The sequence below is a fragment of the Anomaloglossus baeobatrachus genome, chromosome 3, assembly GCF_048569485.1.
Source record: "Anomaloglossus baeobatrachus isolate aAnoBae1 chromosome 3, aAnoBae1.hap1, whole genome shotgun sequence".
NCBI classification, from domain to species: domain Eukaryota; kingdom Metazoa; phylum Chordata; class Amphibia; order Anura; family Aromobatidae; genus Anomaloglossus; species Anomaloglossus baeobatrachus.
Window position 1 is genome coordinate 19,257,560 of NC_134355.1, and position 16,642 is coordinate 19,274,201.

Genomic DNA, 16,642 nt, shown 5'->3' on the forward strand with positions numbered 1-16,642 from the left:
GGCACAACAACAAAGTCCCGGCATTCATGGCACGGTCTCAAGATCACAGAGCTCTGGCGGCGGACGCATTAGTTCAGGATTGGTCGCAGTTTCGACTACCTTATGTGTTTCCTCCTCTGGCAATGCTGCCCAGAGTGTTACGCAAGATCAGGTCCGACTGCCGCCGCGCCATCCTCGTCGCTCCAGACTGGCCGAGGAGGTCGTGGTACCCGGATCTGTGGCATCTCACGGTGGGCCAACCGTGGGCACTACCAGACCGACCAGACTTGCTGTCTTAAGGGCCATTTTTCCATCTGAATTCTGCGGCCCTCAACCTGACTGTGTGGCCATTGAGTCCTGGATCCTAGCGGCTTCAGGGTTATCTCAAGAGGTCATTGCCACTATGAGACAGGCCAGGAAACCAACGTCAGCCAAGATCTACCACAGGACGTGGAGGATCTTCTTATCCTGGTGCTCTGATCGGGGGTTTTCTCCCTGGCCATTTGCCTTGCCCACTTTTCTGTCCTTCCTTCAATCCGGAATGGAAAAGGGTTTGTCTCTCGGCTCTCTTAAGGGACAAGTATCGGCGCTCTCTGTGTTTTTTCAAAAGCGTCTAGCCAGGCTCCCGCAGGTACGCACGTTCCTGCAGGGGGTTTGCCACATAGTCCCTCCTTACAAGCGTCCGCTAGAACCCTGGGATCTGAACAGGGTGCTAACGGCTCTTCAGAAACCACCTTTCGAGCCAATGAGAGATATTTCTCTATCACGTCTCTCGCAGAAGGTGGTCTTCCTAGTGGCAGTCACGTCACTTCGGAGAGTGTCTGAGCTAGCTGCACTGTCATGCAAGGCCCCCTCCCTGGTGTTTCACCAGGACAAGGTGGTTCTGCGTCCGGTTCCGGATTTTCTCCCTAAGGTGGTATCCCCTTTTCATCTCAATCAGGATATCTCCTTACCTTCTTTTTGCCCTCATCCAGTTCACCAATGTGAAAAGGATTTGCACTTGTTAGATTTTGTGAGAGCACTCAGACTCTACATTTCCCGTACGGCGCCCCTGCACCGCTCGGATGCGCTCTTTGTCCTTGTCGCTGGCCAGCGTAAAGGGTCGCAGGCTTCCAAGTCAACCTTGGCTCGGTGGATCAAGGAACCAATTCTTGAAGCCTACCGTTCTTCTGGGCTTCCGGTTCCGTCAGAGCTGAAAGCCCATTCTACCAGAGCCGTGGGTGCGTCCTGGGCATTGCGGCACCAGGCTACGGCTCAGCAGGTGTGTCAGGCGGCTACCTGGTCGAGTCTGCACATTTTCACGAAACACTATCAGGTGCATACCTACGCTTCGGCAGATGCCAGCCTAGGTAGGCGAGTCCTTCAGGAGGCGGTTGCCCACCTGTAGGAAGGGGCCGTGTTACGGCTCTATTACCGAGGTATTCTTTTACCCACCCAGGGACTGCTTTTGGACGTCCCAATTGTCTGGGTCTCCCAATGGAGCGACAAAGAAGAAGGGAATTTTGTTTACTTACCGTAAATTCCTTTTCTTCTAGCTCCTATTGGGAGACCCAGCACCCGCCCCTGTTCCCTTCGGGCTGTTGTTCTTTTGTGTACACATGTTGTTCATGTTGAATTGTTCTGGGTTCATGGTTTTCAGTTCTCCGAACATCCTTCGGATTGAATTTACCTTAGACCAATTTATATGTTTCCTCCTTCCTGCTTTTGCACCAAAACTGAGGAGCCTGTGATGCACGGGGGGGTGTATAGGCAGAGGGGAGGGGCTTACACTTTTAAGTGTAATACTTTGTGTGGCCTCCGGAGGCAGAAGCTATACACCCAATTGTCTGGGTCTCCCAATAGGAGCTAGAAGAAAAGGAATTTACGGTAAGTAAACAAAATTCCCTTCTTTTCATTAAATTATTTTTAATGCTAATTTAATAAAGTTAACTATTTTATCTGTGGCATCTCACGGTGGGCCAACCGTGGGCACTACCAGACCGACCAGACTTGCTGTCTTAAGGGCCATTTTTCCATCTGAATTCTGCGGCCCTCAACCTGACTGTGTGGCCATTGAGTCCTGGATCCTAGCGGCTTCAGGGTTATCTCAAGAGGTCATTGCCACTATGAGACAGGCCAGGAAACCAACGTCAGCCAAGATCTACCACAGGACGTGGAGGATCTTCTTATCCTGGTGCTCTGATCGGGGGTTTTCTCCCTGGCCATTTGCCTTGCCCACTTTTCTGTCCTTCCTTCAATCCGGAATGGAAAAGGGTTTGTCTCTCGGCTCTCTTAAGGGACAAGTATCGGCGCTCTCTGTGTTTTTTCAAAAGCGTCTAGCCAGGCTCCCGCAGGTACGCACGTTCCTGCAGGGGGTTTGCCACATAGTCCCTCCTTACAAGCGTCCGCTAGAACCCTGGGATCTGAACAGGGTGCTAACGGCTCTTCAGAAACCACCTTTCGAGCCAATGAGAGATATTTCTCTATCACGTCTCTCGCAGAAGGTGGTCTTCCTAGTGGCAGTCACGTCACTTCGGAGAGTGTCTGAGCTAGCTGCACTGTCATGCAAGGCCCCCTCCCTGGTGTTTCACCAGGACAAGGTGGTTCTGCGTCCGGTTCCGGATTTTCTCCCTAAGGTGGTATCCCCTTTTCATCTCAATCAGGATATCTCCTTACCTTCTTTTTGCCCTCATCCAGTTCACCAATGTGAAAAGGATTTGCACTTGTTAGATCTTGTGAGAGCACTCAGACTCTACATTTCCCGTACGGCGCCCCTGCACCGCTCGGATGCGCTCTTTGTCCTTGTCGCTGGCCAGCGTAAAGGGTCGCAGGCTTCCAAGTCAACCTTGGCTCGGTGGATCAAGGAACCAATTCTTGAAGCCTACCGTTCTTCTGGGCTTCCGGTTCCGTCAGAGCTGAAAGCCCATTCTACCAGAGCCGTGGGTGCGTCCTGGGCATTGCGGCACCAGGCTACGGCTCAGCAGGTGTGTCAGGCGGCTACCTGGTCGAGTCTGCACATTTTCACGAAACACTATCAGGTGCATACCTACGCTTCGGCAGATGCCAGCCTAGGTAGGCGAGTCCTTCAGGAGGCGGTTGCCCACCTGTAGGAAGGGGCCGTGTTACGGCTCTATTACCGAGGTATTCTTTTACCCACTCAGGGACTGCTTTTGGACGTCCCAATTGTCTGGGTCTCCCAATGGAGCGACAAAGAAGAAGGGAATTTTGTTTACTTACCGTAAATTCCTTTTCTTCTAGCTCCTATTGGGAGACCCAGCACCCGCCCCTGTTCCCTTCGGGCTGTTGTTCTTTTGTGTACACATGTTGTTCATGTTGAATTGTTCTGGGTTCATGGTTTTCAGTTCTCCGAACATCCTTCGGATTGAATTTACCTTAGACCAATTTATATGTTTCCTCCTTCCTGCTTTTGCACCAAAACTGAAGAGCCCGTGATGCACGGGGGGGTGTATAGGCAGAGGGGAGGGGCTTACACTTTTAAGTGTAATACTTTGTGTGGCCTCCGGAGGCAGAAGCTATACACCCAATTGTCTGGGTCTCCCAATAGGAGCTAGAAGAAAAGGAATTTACGGTAAGTAAACAAAATTCCCTTCTTTTCATTAAATTATTTTTAATGCTAATTTAATAAAGTTAACTATTTTATCTGTGGCATCTCACGGTGGGCCAACCGTGGGCACTACCAGACCGACCAGACTTGCTGTCTTAAGGGCCATTTTTCCATCTGAATTCTGCGGCCCTCAACCTGACTGTGTGGCCATTGAGTCCTGGATCCTAGCGGCTTCAGGGTTATCTCAAGAGGTCATTGCCACTATGAGACAGGCCAGGAAACCAACGTCAGCCAAGATCTACCACAGGACGTGGAGGATCTTCTTATCCTGGTGCTCTGATCGGGGGTTTTCTCCCTGGCCATTTGCCTTGCCCACTTTTCTGTCCTTCCTTCAATCCGGAATGGAAAAGGGTTTGCATTAATTGCTTTTTATCCTTGGTTCTCACAGCTGAAGGTTTTTTTTGGTGTTTCAAAAAAAAAAAAAAAAAACTTGCTCATGTTTGGTATCAGTGTAATTGTATTAACCTGGAGCATCATATTAAGAGGTCAGGTTTATAGCACACTGACCTTGCTAAATAAAAATAAATGGGAAATTTCCATTTTTTTTTGTATTTCAATGCATCTAGTGCATCATATGATAAAATGAATGGTTTCATTCAAAAGTACTTGTCCCATAAAAAACGAGCCTCGGCTAATAGTGAGCCTTTTTCACATCTATTAGCCGAAACGCGTAATTTACGCCTGTATGATATGATGGAATAAACTACAAAAATATTTCAGAAGATTTGGAGTGCCGGTCCTTTGTATTAATTATACTGTGGATGCCTTCCTTGGACATGTGCACCTTGAAGGATTGTGTGCCGCCTGGAACTTCTGTTTCTGCATAAAAAATGAGCCCTCATATGACGGTTATGTGGACGGAAAAAGGAAAAAGTTATGGCTCTTGGAAGAAGGGGAGAAAAAAAAGGAAATTGGCCTCGATGTGAAGGAGTTAGAGTTAAACGTTTTGAGCAAAGTATGTTGTAAAATATACTTACCTCTCTGGCACCGGTCTTCTGCATTCAGCATTGTGTCCTCTACAAATACCTTGGCATCAACATGTGTACATGAGGGCTGCAGTCAATCAATGGTCACTGATCGGCTGCAGCCTTTACATCTGAACAGGAAGAGAGATGGATGAAATCTGGAGGAGTGGGGCTTGTCTATGAGGTGAGTATAGGTTTTCGTTGTTTTTTTTTTATTATACCATCCTTCCCTTTTCAGAATGACATAAATAAATAGCACAGGCAGAGGTGTATTCATTCATTGTGCAGTTACAGCACAGGAGACAGCTGCCTTCACACAGCTCAGACCAAGATTGGAGAAAACGCATTGATTTTAACCCTTAGGTGTTACAATCAGTAGAAAATACAGTGTGTCTTGCCATTTCTTTATCGTTCCTTATGGGAGACCCAGACCATGGGTGTATAGCTTCTGCCTCCGGAGGACACACAAAGTACTACACTTAGGCTGGACTCACACGAGCGTATGGCATCCGATGCGAGAGCATCGGATGCGATATGCCAATGTCCCCCGGCTCAGGCTCTGCTGCGAGCGTGAGCCGGGTGTCATGCGACTGTAACCCGATCTTGCGATCGGGTCACAGCTGTGAGGCTGAGTGCAGGCGCTGCGGAGGAGAGGGAGGGGTTAATCCCACCATGTCCTCCACTGTCAGCCTGTGCGTAGATCGCACTGCACTGGGATAACATCCGAGTGCAGTCCGATGTATCTCTCGCATCCATTCACTTGAATGGGTGCGAGAGATACGGCGGTAGCAGCAAAACGCAGCATGCTACCGCTTTTCTCGCATCCAGAATCTGGATGCGAGAAAAGCTGACCAACAGCTCAACCTCATTGCCTAACATTGGTCAGAGTGCAATGCGAGAATTTCTCGCATTGCACTCGTCCGATTTTCACGCTCGTGTGAGCATACCCTAAAAGTGTAGCTCCTCCCTCCGAGCATATACACCCCCTGGATGACAAATCTAACCAGTTCAATGCTTTGTGTTCAGGAGGTCACACACACACATGCATTCTCATCTGATTTTTGATTTTTGATTTCAAAGATTTGGAAGAAAAGCGGGTCCAATCTGGACTCCCGGCATGTCCCTTCTCACCCCACTGTGTCGGCGGTGCTGTTAAGGTTGATTTTACAAGGCTGGAGCCTTCACATGCCGCGCTCCTTCACCATCCCCTGAGGCTCTGGCTTGAAGTGGGAGCCATCACGGTTCTCACTGCTTTGCAGGAGACCGGTCTCCATCCGCAGCACTTTCAGGATCCTGCCGGACGGAGTGCTCACCCCCCAGGGACCTGGCCCTGCGTCTCATAAGCTAAGTATTGAGACGTTATTCAGGGGTCCCTTGTACATTTATTGTGGGAAGAGTGTATTATTTCACTATGCTGTGATTTCCGGCCGGTTCTCTGGTTTTTTCCTGAGAACTGCGCCAAGGGTGCCTGCTCGTCGGCCGCTTGGAAAAATCTAGGCCCCGGCTTCAGATGCGGCCTAGTTTCGTTTTCAGTGCCCCTGCATGTCAGTCATGCAGGGGAACAGTGCGGCGCCGCCCACCGGCCGTTCAGCAGAGGGGAGGACACTCCTCTCTGAGGAGATGTTTCCCTCCCCTGTATATCCCCTTGGCCCTCCGGTTCCCGCTCTTGGACCTAACCCCGCCCCCCCTCTTCACTCCGGCGCCATTTTATCAGTGTTCACACACTGATCGGCGCCGGCTGCTGCAGCTACTGCATCTGTCTGGGGGTCCAAGCTGTGGAACCGGAGGGCACACAAAAGTGGTCTGGTAAGCCACAACCTCTGGTTGTGGACTTTATTATACACTCTCTGGGGGTCATTCTGAAGGAGTGTATTCTTTACTGCAGAGCCTCCACCTCAGCAGCATGTCTCTCACTAGGAGCAAGGCTGCAAGGCTTTACTCTATATGCACTGCATGTCAGCTCATACCGCCTGAACCGAGCACCTATCCACATTGTGATGCCTGCTCTAACATGGTGGTGCCTCAGCCTGGAGCCTCCCCAGGGGTCCCTCCGGCTGCTCCAGCCCCGGTGGCTGAACCCCCGGCTTGGGTAGCATCGTTTTCTAAAGCTATCTCCCAGTCCTTTGCCGACTCCATGGGACAGCTGTCCCGGACTCTGCTGACCATGCATCAGCCCCCTTCTCAGGGCGCCTCTGCTGCTCCGACTCGCTCTGCAGAGCTCACAGAGGATTTTTTATCTGTTCCCGGACCCCGTCCTCCTAAACGGAGACGCAGGGACTCTTCTCCTTCCTCGTCCCACGGCTCTGATTCACGAGCTGAATTACAGGGCGAGGAGGATGCCTTTACTGTGGGCTCGGACGCTACCTCTATGTACCCCATTGATCTATCTGAGGATGATGTGGATGTTAGTGACTTGATTGCGTCCATTAATTCCGTACTGGACCTCAATCCACCAGTGTCAGAGGAACAAGCTTCTCTGGTAGAAAAACACCAGTTTACCTCACCTAAGAGAGCAAGGAGTATGTTTTTTAACCACTCCAGTTTTCAGGCCACTGTGACCAAGCCCAGGGCCTGTCCTGACAAACGCTTCCCAAAGCGTAGTTCTGATGACCGTTTTCCCTTTCCACCTGAGGTGGTCAAGGAGTGGGCTCATTCACCAAAGGTAGATCCTCCGGTGTCTAGAATCTCAGCCCGGACAGTTGTATCGGTGGCCGATAGCACCTCACTTAAGGATCCCACTGACCGCCAGGTTGACCTTCTGGCCAAATCTGTATATGAGGCGGCAGGGGCCTCGTTCTCCCCGTCTTTTGCAGCAGTGTGGGCTCTTAAGGCAGTCTCTGCTTCTCTGGCGGAGATACATTCCCTCGCCAGGGACTCTATGCCCGAAATGGTTGCCTTAACTTCCCAGGCTTCGGCTTTTTCATCCTATGCCATGTCTGCCATTCTGGAGGCTTCTCACCGCACGGCGATGGCTTCCGCTAATTCCCTCGCGATCCGCAGGATCTTGTGGCTTCGAGAGTGGAAAGCAGACGCTTCTTCCAAGAAGTACCTTGCTGGGCTCCCCTTTGCTGGGTCCCGGCTGTTCGGTGAACAACTGGATGAAATTATTAAGGAAGCTACTGGCGGGAAGAATACTTCCTTGCCACAAACTAAAACCAGGAAACCTGTCCAGGGCAGGAACCAGTCGAGGTTTCGTTCCTTTCGTTCCTCTAACTGGTCATCCTCTAAGCCCTCAGCCTCGTCCACTAACTCAGCCAAGGATCGAAAACCCAGCTGGCGCGCGAAGCCGCATCCTCAGAAGAACGGAGGAGTCGCTGCCACTAAGGCAGCCTCCTCTTGACTATCTGGCCGAGCCAGCAACGTCCTTGGTCGGTGGCAGGCTCTCCCACTTTGGCGACGTGTGGTTTCAACACGTCTCCGATCAGTGGGTGCGGGATATCATCTCCCACGGCTACAGGATAGAATTTTCTTCCAGCCCGCCAAACAGATTTTTTCTGTCCACTCCCCCCTGCTCCAAAGCCGCCGCCTTCTCTCAGGCCGTGGCATCCTTGCAGGCCAACGGAGTAATTGTTCCGGTTCCCGCCCGGGAACGGTTCAGAGGTTTCTACTCAAACCTCTTCCTAGTCCCCAAGAAGGACGGTTCCTTCCGGCCCATCCTGGATCTCAAGCTTCCCAACAAGCATGTTCAGGTGCGGCACTTTCGCATGGAATCTCTGCGATCGGTCATTGCCTCAATGACCCAAGGAGATTTTCTAGCATCCATTGACATCAGAGATGCCTATCTGCATGTGCCAATTGCAGTTTCACACCAGCGTTGGCTACGTTTTGCAATCGGAGAGGAACATTTCCAATTCGTGGCTCTCCCCTTCGGGTTAGCCACGGCCCCTCGTGTATTCACCAAGGTCATGGCAGCAGTGGTTGCGGTTCTGCACCTCCAGGGGTTGGCAGTGATTCCTTACCTGGACGACCTTCTAGTCAAGGCTTCGTCCAGTGCAGACTGTCAGCGGAGTGTCTCGCTCACTCTCGCCACGCTTGTTCAATTCGGGTGGCTTGTCAATCTGCCCAAGTCAACTCTGACCCCGACCCAGAAACTTACGTACCTAGGGATGCAATTCGAGACTCTGCCGGCACTTGTGAAGCTGCCCTTAGTCAAACAGCAGTCCCTTCAGCTGGCGGTGCGTTCTCTATTGAAGCCCCGCCGTCATTCCATCAGGCACCTCATGCAGGTGCTGGGTCAGATGGTGGCATCAATGGAAGCGGTTCCCTTTGCCCAGTTCCATCTGCGTCCTCTGCAGCTGGACATTCTCCGCTTGTGGAACAAGCGGACCTCTTCCTTGCACAGGCTAGTGGCTCTGTCGCCACAGACCAGGAGCTCTCTTCAGTGGTGGCTTCGGCCCCTCTCTCTGTCTCAGGGACGCTCCTTCCTGTCTCCGTCCTGGGTGATCCTCACCACGGACGCCAGTCTCTCCGGCTGGGGAGCAGTATTTCTCCACCACCGAGCGCAGGGCACTTGGACTCCGTCCGAATCAGCCCTCTCGATCAATGTGCTGGAAATCAGAGCTGTGCTTCTAGCTCTCGTAGCCTTTCACCACCTGTTGGCGGGCAAGCACATTCGAGTCCAGTCGGACAACGCGACAGCAGTTGCCTACATCAATCACCAGGGCGGGACTCGCAGCCACCTGGCGATGTTGGAGGTTCAACGCATCCTTCAGTGGACGGAGGACTCCAAGTCCACCATATCCGCAGTCCACATTCCAGGCGTAGAAAACTGTGAGGCAGATTATCTCAGCCGTCAAACCGTGGACAGCGGCGAGTGGGCCCTGCATCCGGCAGTGTTCCGGTCAATCTGCCGCAAGTGGGGCACTCCGGAAGTGGATCTAATGGCATCCCGGCACAACAACAAGGTCCCGGTTTACGTGGCTCGCTCCCACGATCCTCAGGCCTTGGCAGCGGACGCGCTGGTTCAGGATTGGTCCCAGTTCCGTCTGGCCTACGCGTTTCCCCCTCTAGCTCTCTTGCCCAGAGTCCTGCGCAAGATCAGAATGGAGGGCTGTCGGGTCATCCTCATTGCTCCAGACTGGCCCAGGCGAGCTTGGTACCCAGACCTGCTCCGTCTGTCCGGAGAGGTGCCGTGGCATCTCCCGGACCGCCCAGACCTTCTCTCTCAAGGTCCGTTTTTCCGCCAGAATTCTGCGGCTCTCAGATTGACGGCGTGGCTCTTGAGTCCTGGATCCTGACGGCTTCAGGCATTCCTTCCGAGGTCATCTCCACTATGACTCAGGCTCGGAAGTCTTCCTCGGCCAGGATTTACCACAGGACTTGGAGAATTTTCCTGTCCTGGTGTCGCTCTTCCGGCCATGCTCCTTGGCCGTTTTCCTTGCCGACCATCCTGTCCTTTCTACAGTCCGGTCTGCAGCTAGGACTATCCCTCAATTCCCTCAAGGGACAGGTCTCGGCTCTGTCAGTGTTGTTCCAGCGGCGTATCGCCCGACTGGCTCAGGTGCGCACCTTCATGCAGGGCGCATCTCACATCATTCCTCCTTACCGGCGACCTTTGGATCCCTGGGACCTTAATCTGGTCCTCACGACCTTACAGAAACCCCCCTTTGAGCCTCTTAGGGAGGTTTCTTTGTTTCGACTTTCACAGAAAGTGGTCTTTCTGGTGGCCATAACTTCTCTCAGGAGAGTCTCTGATTTGGCTGCGCTCTCTTCGGAGTCACCCTTTTTGGTTTTTCACCAAGACAAGGTGGTTCTCCGTCCGACTCCGGACTTTCTCCCTAAGGTGGTGTCTCCTTTCCACCTTAACCAGGACATTTCATTGCCTTCCCTTTGTCCGGCCCCTGTGCATCGCTTTGAGAAAGCGTTGCACACTTTAGATCTGGTGCGGGCGCTCCGGATCTATGTGTCTCGCACCGCCGCTCTCAGGCGGTGCACCTCTCTTTTTGTGCTAACCACAGGTCAGCGCAAGGGTCTCTCGGCTTCTAAACCGACTCTGGCTCGTTGGATTAGGTCGGCCATATCCGATGCCTACCAATGTTCTCAGTTGCCTCCCCCGCCGGTGATTAAGGCGCACTCGACCAGAGCTGTCGGTGCCTCTTGGGCTTTCAGGCACCAGGCTACGGCTCAGCAGGTTTGTCAGGCTGCCACTTGGTCTAGTCTGCACACCTTTTCGAAGCACTACCTAGTGCATGCTCATGCTTCGGCAGATGCGAGCTTGGGCAGACGCATCCTTCAGGCGGCTGTCGCCCATTTGTGAAGTTAGGTTTTGCCTACTTCTCAGTTTCTGTTTATTTCCCACCCATGGACTGCTTTGAGACGTCCCATGGTCTGGGTCTCCCATAAGGAACGATGAAGAAAAAGAGAATTTTGTTTACTTACCGTAAATTCTTTTTCTTATAGTTCCGACATGGGAGACCCAGCACCCTCCCTGTTGCCTGTTGGCAGTTCTTGTTCCGTGTGTTTTCACCGGCTGTTGTTGTAGACAGAGGTTCCGGTTATTCCGGGTTTTACTCTATCTCTACTTATGGGTGGATGTCCTCCTTCAGCTTTTGCACTAAACTGGTTAGATTTGTCATCCAGGGGGTGTATATGCTCGGAGGGAGGCGCTACACTTTTAGTGTAGTACTTTGTGTGTCCTCCGGAGGCAGAAGCTATACACCCCATGGTCTGGGTCTCCCATGTCGGAACTATAAGAAAAAGAATTTACGGTAAGTAAACAAAATTCTCTTTATCCTGTCCACCGCCATTAACTTGACAACGGCGACAGCTATAGGCATATAAGTGGTGTCTAGGTATAGTAAAGTAGCCATGCGCTACGCAATGAAAAAACCTATAGCGCCACCTGGTGGAAAACAACAGAGTTAGCATTTTTATCTAAAAAACGAAACAAGATAAAGAAAAAAAGTGAAATACAAAGTTGCAATACAAATCGACACCTTGCATACAGAGATGCTATGACTAGAACGTGTAACACTCACAAGGCTGCGGACGTGAAGCGATACCTCATGGAGACCTTCCTACAAGACATTGGGTATGGTGGCTGCGTGGCCTCCACGCTCACCTGACTTGACCCCATTGGACTTCTTTCTGTGAGGTCACATCAAACAGCAGGTGTATGCAACCCCTCCACCAACATTGCAGGACCTACGACGACGTATCACAGATGCTTGTGCAAACGTGTCACCTACCATATTGCACAACGTGCAGCAAGATACAGTATGCTGTGCAGAGCCCAGATGTGCATTGCAGCTGACGGGGGCCACTGAGCATCAAAGTTAAATGAGCGCCATATGCGTGACCAGCATTGAATGTTTTGGGGGGGGTCATGGGTTTCATATCACAGCATTTCTGTATGCAAGGTGTCAATTCGTATTGAATTGATGATGCCCTACAATTTTTTTATTCACTTTTTTTTCTCTATCTCATTCCGTTTTTGAGATAAAAATGCTAACTCCGTTGTTTTCCACCAGGTGACGCTATAGGTGGTTTCATTGCGTAGCGCATGGATACTACTTTACTATACCTAGACACCACTTCTATGCCTATAGCTGCCGCCGTTCTCACGTTAATGGCGGTGGACAGGATATGGGTGGACACACTGTGTATAAACAAAGTGAGATGGTGCGCCGGCGCATAACATATGATTGTATCTTTTACTTTATAGATATAAGAGAGCAGATTTTACCATTTGACATAAATCTGTGATATTACTGTAAAATATTCTATTAATTTGAATTTATACTCTGAAAAAATAACATTTCACTTCAGCGCTTCTACTACGAGTGCCTTTCTTATCATTTAACGTCTCTATGTAGCCCAAAATTTGTGATTGAGTTCTTTATTGTCTTTACAGATATCTAGCAAATACAATGGAGGAGGATTATGAAGAAGCCAAATATGAAATCTTCCCATGGGTTTTAGGAAAGAATTGGCGCAAGTTCTTCAGAGGCTTTCTGACATTAAAAGATAACTTATGGTCTATGTTAAACTACAGGGCAGCTGTGAGCAAGCGGTGCTGTGACGAGGTCAGTGACTACTCTACAAAGCTTTCCATAAGGCGTCTTTCACACGTCAGTGATTCTGGTACGTATGTGACAGTTTTTATACGTACCAGAATCACGGACATACGCAGACCCATTAAAATGAATGGGTCTGCACACACATCAGTGATTTCTCACTGACGTGTTTCTGTGCAGCATACACGCCTGTCCTTGTGTTCCGCTCGGAGACATGTCCATTTTTTCTTTGTCGCTCCATTGGGAGACCCAGACAATTGGGTGTATAGCTTCTGCCTCCGGAGGCCACACAAAGTATTACACTTTAAAAAGTGTAACCCCTCCCCTCTGCCTATACACCCTCCCGTGGATCACGGGCTCCTCAGTTTTATGCTAGGGTGCCGGAATAGATACGTATTTATTTATATATTTCTGTTCGGTCGGGCTGTATACCCTGTTTTTGCCCATATACCCTCAGTGATCATTCTCCTAGGAGACAACAGCATGTCGTCCACAAGGAGCAAAGCTGTTAAGGCACAGGGGTTTTTTGCGGCCTGTACCTCTTGTGGGGCTATGTTACCTGCGGGTTCCACCTACCCTCACTGTGAGCAATGCTCGACCCCTGTTTCACTTGCTCAGCCGGAGCCTCGGTCACTAGTGGACCCCTCGGCTCATGTAGACCCCCCTGCTCCCCCTGTCCAGGCGCCAGGGACAGAGTTCTCCTCTTTTGCTGAGAAACTCTCTGAGTCACTTTCACAATCCATGGCTCAGTCTATGGACAAATGGTCTGCCAAGCTGCTAGAAGCTTTGCAGTCCAGACCGGTCCTTACACAGGCCCCGGCCCCTGTTGGATCGTCACCTCCAGGCCCCTCTCGGTCTGAGCCGCAGCGCGCTCCCAGGTTGGGCCCTAGGTCCCACGCAGAGGACTCCTGCCAGGACCACAGTCCTAGACAGGCTAAGCGGGCTCGCTGGGAATCTTCCCCGACTTCTTCATGCTGCTCGGGTTCCCAGCTTGAGGACTTTCTGGAGGACGAGGCGGACGTCGCAGCTCAGGGTTCTGACCCTGACATCGCCCTTAACCTTGATACACCTGAGGGGGACGCATTAGTGAATGATCTTATCTCGTCCATCAACCAGGTGTTGGATCTCTCTCCCCCGCCTCCTACTGTGGAGGAGTCGGCGTCTCAGCAGGAGAAACACCAGTTTCGGTTCCCCAAACGTACACGTAGTGCGTTCTTCGATCACTCTAACTTCAGAGACGCTGTCCAGAAGCCCAGAGCGGTTCCGGACAAGCGCTTTACTAAGCGCCTCACTGACACGCGTTACCCCTTCCCCGCTGAAGTCGTTAAGGGGTGGGCTCAATGTCCCAAGGTGGATCCTCCAGTCTCTAGATTGGCGGCTAGATCTGTGGTATCAGTGGCAGATGGCTCATCGCTAAAGGATGCCACTGACAGGCAGATAGAGCTCCTGGTGAAGTCCATCTTTGAGGCCACGGGCGCGTCTTTTGCCCCGGCCTTTGCAGCCGTGTGGGCACTCCAAGCTATCTCGGCTTGTCTGACTGAGATTAATGCTGTCATACGTAATTCTGCTCCGCAAGTTGCGTCTTTGACTTCTCAAGCGTCAGCCTTTTCTTCCTACGCCATGAACGCAGTCCTAGACTCGGCTAGCCGTACAGCTGTGGCATCCGCTAACTCTGTGGCAGTCTGCAGGGCCATGTGGCTGCGCGAATGGAAGGCAGACTCGGCCTCCAAGAGGTTCTTCACCGGTTTGCCGTTTTCTGGCGAACGCTTGTTTGGCGAACGATTGGATGAGATTATTAAGTTATCCAAGGGAAAGGACTCCTCCTTACCCCAGTCCAGACCTAAGAAACCTCAACAACGGAAAATACAATAGAGGTTTCGGTCCTTTCGTCCCTCCGCCAAGCCCCAATCCTCTTCGTCCAGCAGGCAGGAGAAAGGCCTGAGGAACTCCTATGCGTGGCGGTCCAAGTCACGCCCCCAAAAGGCCGCAGGAGGCACTGCCTCCAAGGCGGCCTCCTCATGACTCTCGGCATCCCCTAACCGCATCCTCGGTCGGTGGCAGGCTCTCCCGCTTTGGCGACGCCTGGTGGCCATATGTTCAAGACCGATGGGTGAGAGACATTCTGTCTCACGGTTACAGGATAGAGTTCAGCCCCCGTCCTGCGGCTCGTTTCTTCAGAACCTCTCCGCCCCCCGCTCAGGCCGACGCACTTTTTCAGGCGGTGGACGCTCTGAAGACAGAAGGAGTTGTGACCCTCGTTCCCCTTCAGGAACGTGGTCGCGGCTTTTACTCCAACTTGTTCGTGGTGCCAAAAAAGGACGGATCATTCCGTCCCGTTCTGGACCTCAAACTGCTCAACAGACACGTGAGAACCAGACGGTTTCGGATGGAATCTCTCCGCTCGGTCATCGCCTCGATGTCACAAGGAGACTTCCTAACATCGATCGACATCAAAGATGCTTATCTCCACGTGCCGATCGCACCCGAACATCAACGCTTCTTGCGTTTCGCCATCAGGGACGAACACCTTCAGTTCGTGGCATTGCCTTTCGGCCTGGCGACAGCCCCACGGGTTTTCACTAAAGTCATGGCATCCGTCGTGGCGGTCCTACACTCTCAGGGCCACTCGGTGATTCCCTACCTGGCACGATCTCCTAGTCAGGGCCCCTTCTCGGGTGGCGTGTCAACTCAGCCTTACAGTCGCTCTGACGACTCTCCAGCAGTTCGGGTGGATCATCAACTTCCCAAAATCCAAGTTGACACCGACCCAATCACTGACTTACCTCGGGATGGAGTTTCATACACAGTCAGCGGTAGTCAAGCTACCGCGAGACAAACAGCTTTCTCTGCAGGCAGGGGTGCAATCACTTCTTCGGAGTCAGTCACACCCCTTAAGGCGCCTCATGCACTTCCTGGGGAAGATGGTGGCAGCGATGGAGGCAGTGCCGTTCGCGCAATTCCATCTACGGCAGCTCCAATGGGACATTCTCCGCAAATGGGACAGGAGGTCGGTTTCCCTCGACAGGAACGTCTCTCTTTCCCTTGCAACCAAGACGTCACTTCAGTGGTGGCTCCTTCCCAACTCTCTATCGCAGGGAAAATCCTTCCTACCCCCAACCTGGGCTGTGGTCACCACGGACGCGAGCCTGTCAGGGTGGGGAGCGGTTTTTCTCCACCACAGGGCTCAGGGAACCTGGACTCCGATAGAGTCTTCCCTTCAGATCAATGTTCTGGAAATAAGGGCAGTGTATCTAGCCCTATTGGCTTTTCAGCGGTGGCTGGAGGGCAGGCAGATCCGTATCCAGTCGGACAACGCCACTGCCGTCGCATACATCAACCACCAAGGCGGCACTCGCAGTCGTCAAGCCTTCAGGAAGTCCGGCGGATTCTGCAGTGGGTGGAAGCCACAGCCTCCACCATCTCCGCAGTTCACATCCCGGGCGTAGAAAACTGGGAAGCAGATTTTCTCAGTCGTCAGGGCATGGATGCGGGGGAATGGTCTCTGCACCCAGAAGTGTTTCGAGAGATCTGTCGCCGCTGGGGAACGCCGGACGTCGATCTCATGGCGTCACGGCACAACAACAAAGTCCCGGCATTCATGGCACGGTCTCAGGATCACAGAGCTCTGGCGGCGGACACGTTAGTTCAGGACTGGTCGCAGTTCTGACTGCCTTATGTGTTTCCTCCTCTGGCGATGCTGCCCAGAGTGTTACGCAAGATCAGGTCCGACTGCCGTCGCGCCATTCTCGTCGCTCCAGACTGGCCGAGGCGGTCGTGGTACCCGGATCTGTGGCATCTCACGGTGGGTCAGCCGTGGGTGCTTCCAGACCGCCCAGACTTGCTGTCACAAGGGCCATTTTTCCATCTGAATTCTGTGGCCCTCAACCTGACTGTGTGGCCATTGAGTCCTGGCTCCTAGCGTCTTCAGGGTTATCTCAGGATGTCATTGCCACCATGAGACAAGCCAGGAAGCCAACGTCCGCCAAGATCTATTACAGGTCTTGGCAAATCTTCTTATCCTGGTGCTCTGATAACGGTTTCTCTCCATGGCCGTTTGCCTTACCCACTTTTCTTTCATT

The 16,642-nt window shown here is 52.1% G+C and overlaps 1 protein-coding gene across 1 annotated transcript in view; it reads left to right on the forward strand.

Annotated features, from left to right (window-relative positions):
• Window positions 1-16,642, forward strand: part of SPDYA (speedy/RINGO cell cycle regulator family member A) — a 91,282-nt gene that overhangs the window by 46,249 nt on the left and 28,391 nt on the right. The window contains exon 5 of the mRNA XM_075337928.1: window positions 12,401-12,572. Coding sequence (XP_075194043.1) covers window positions 12,401-12,572 — 172 coding nt within the window. The remainder of the gene's footprint in view (window positions 1-12,400; window positions 12,573-16,642) is intronic.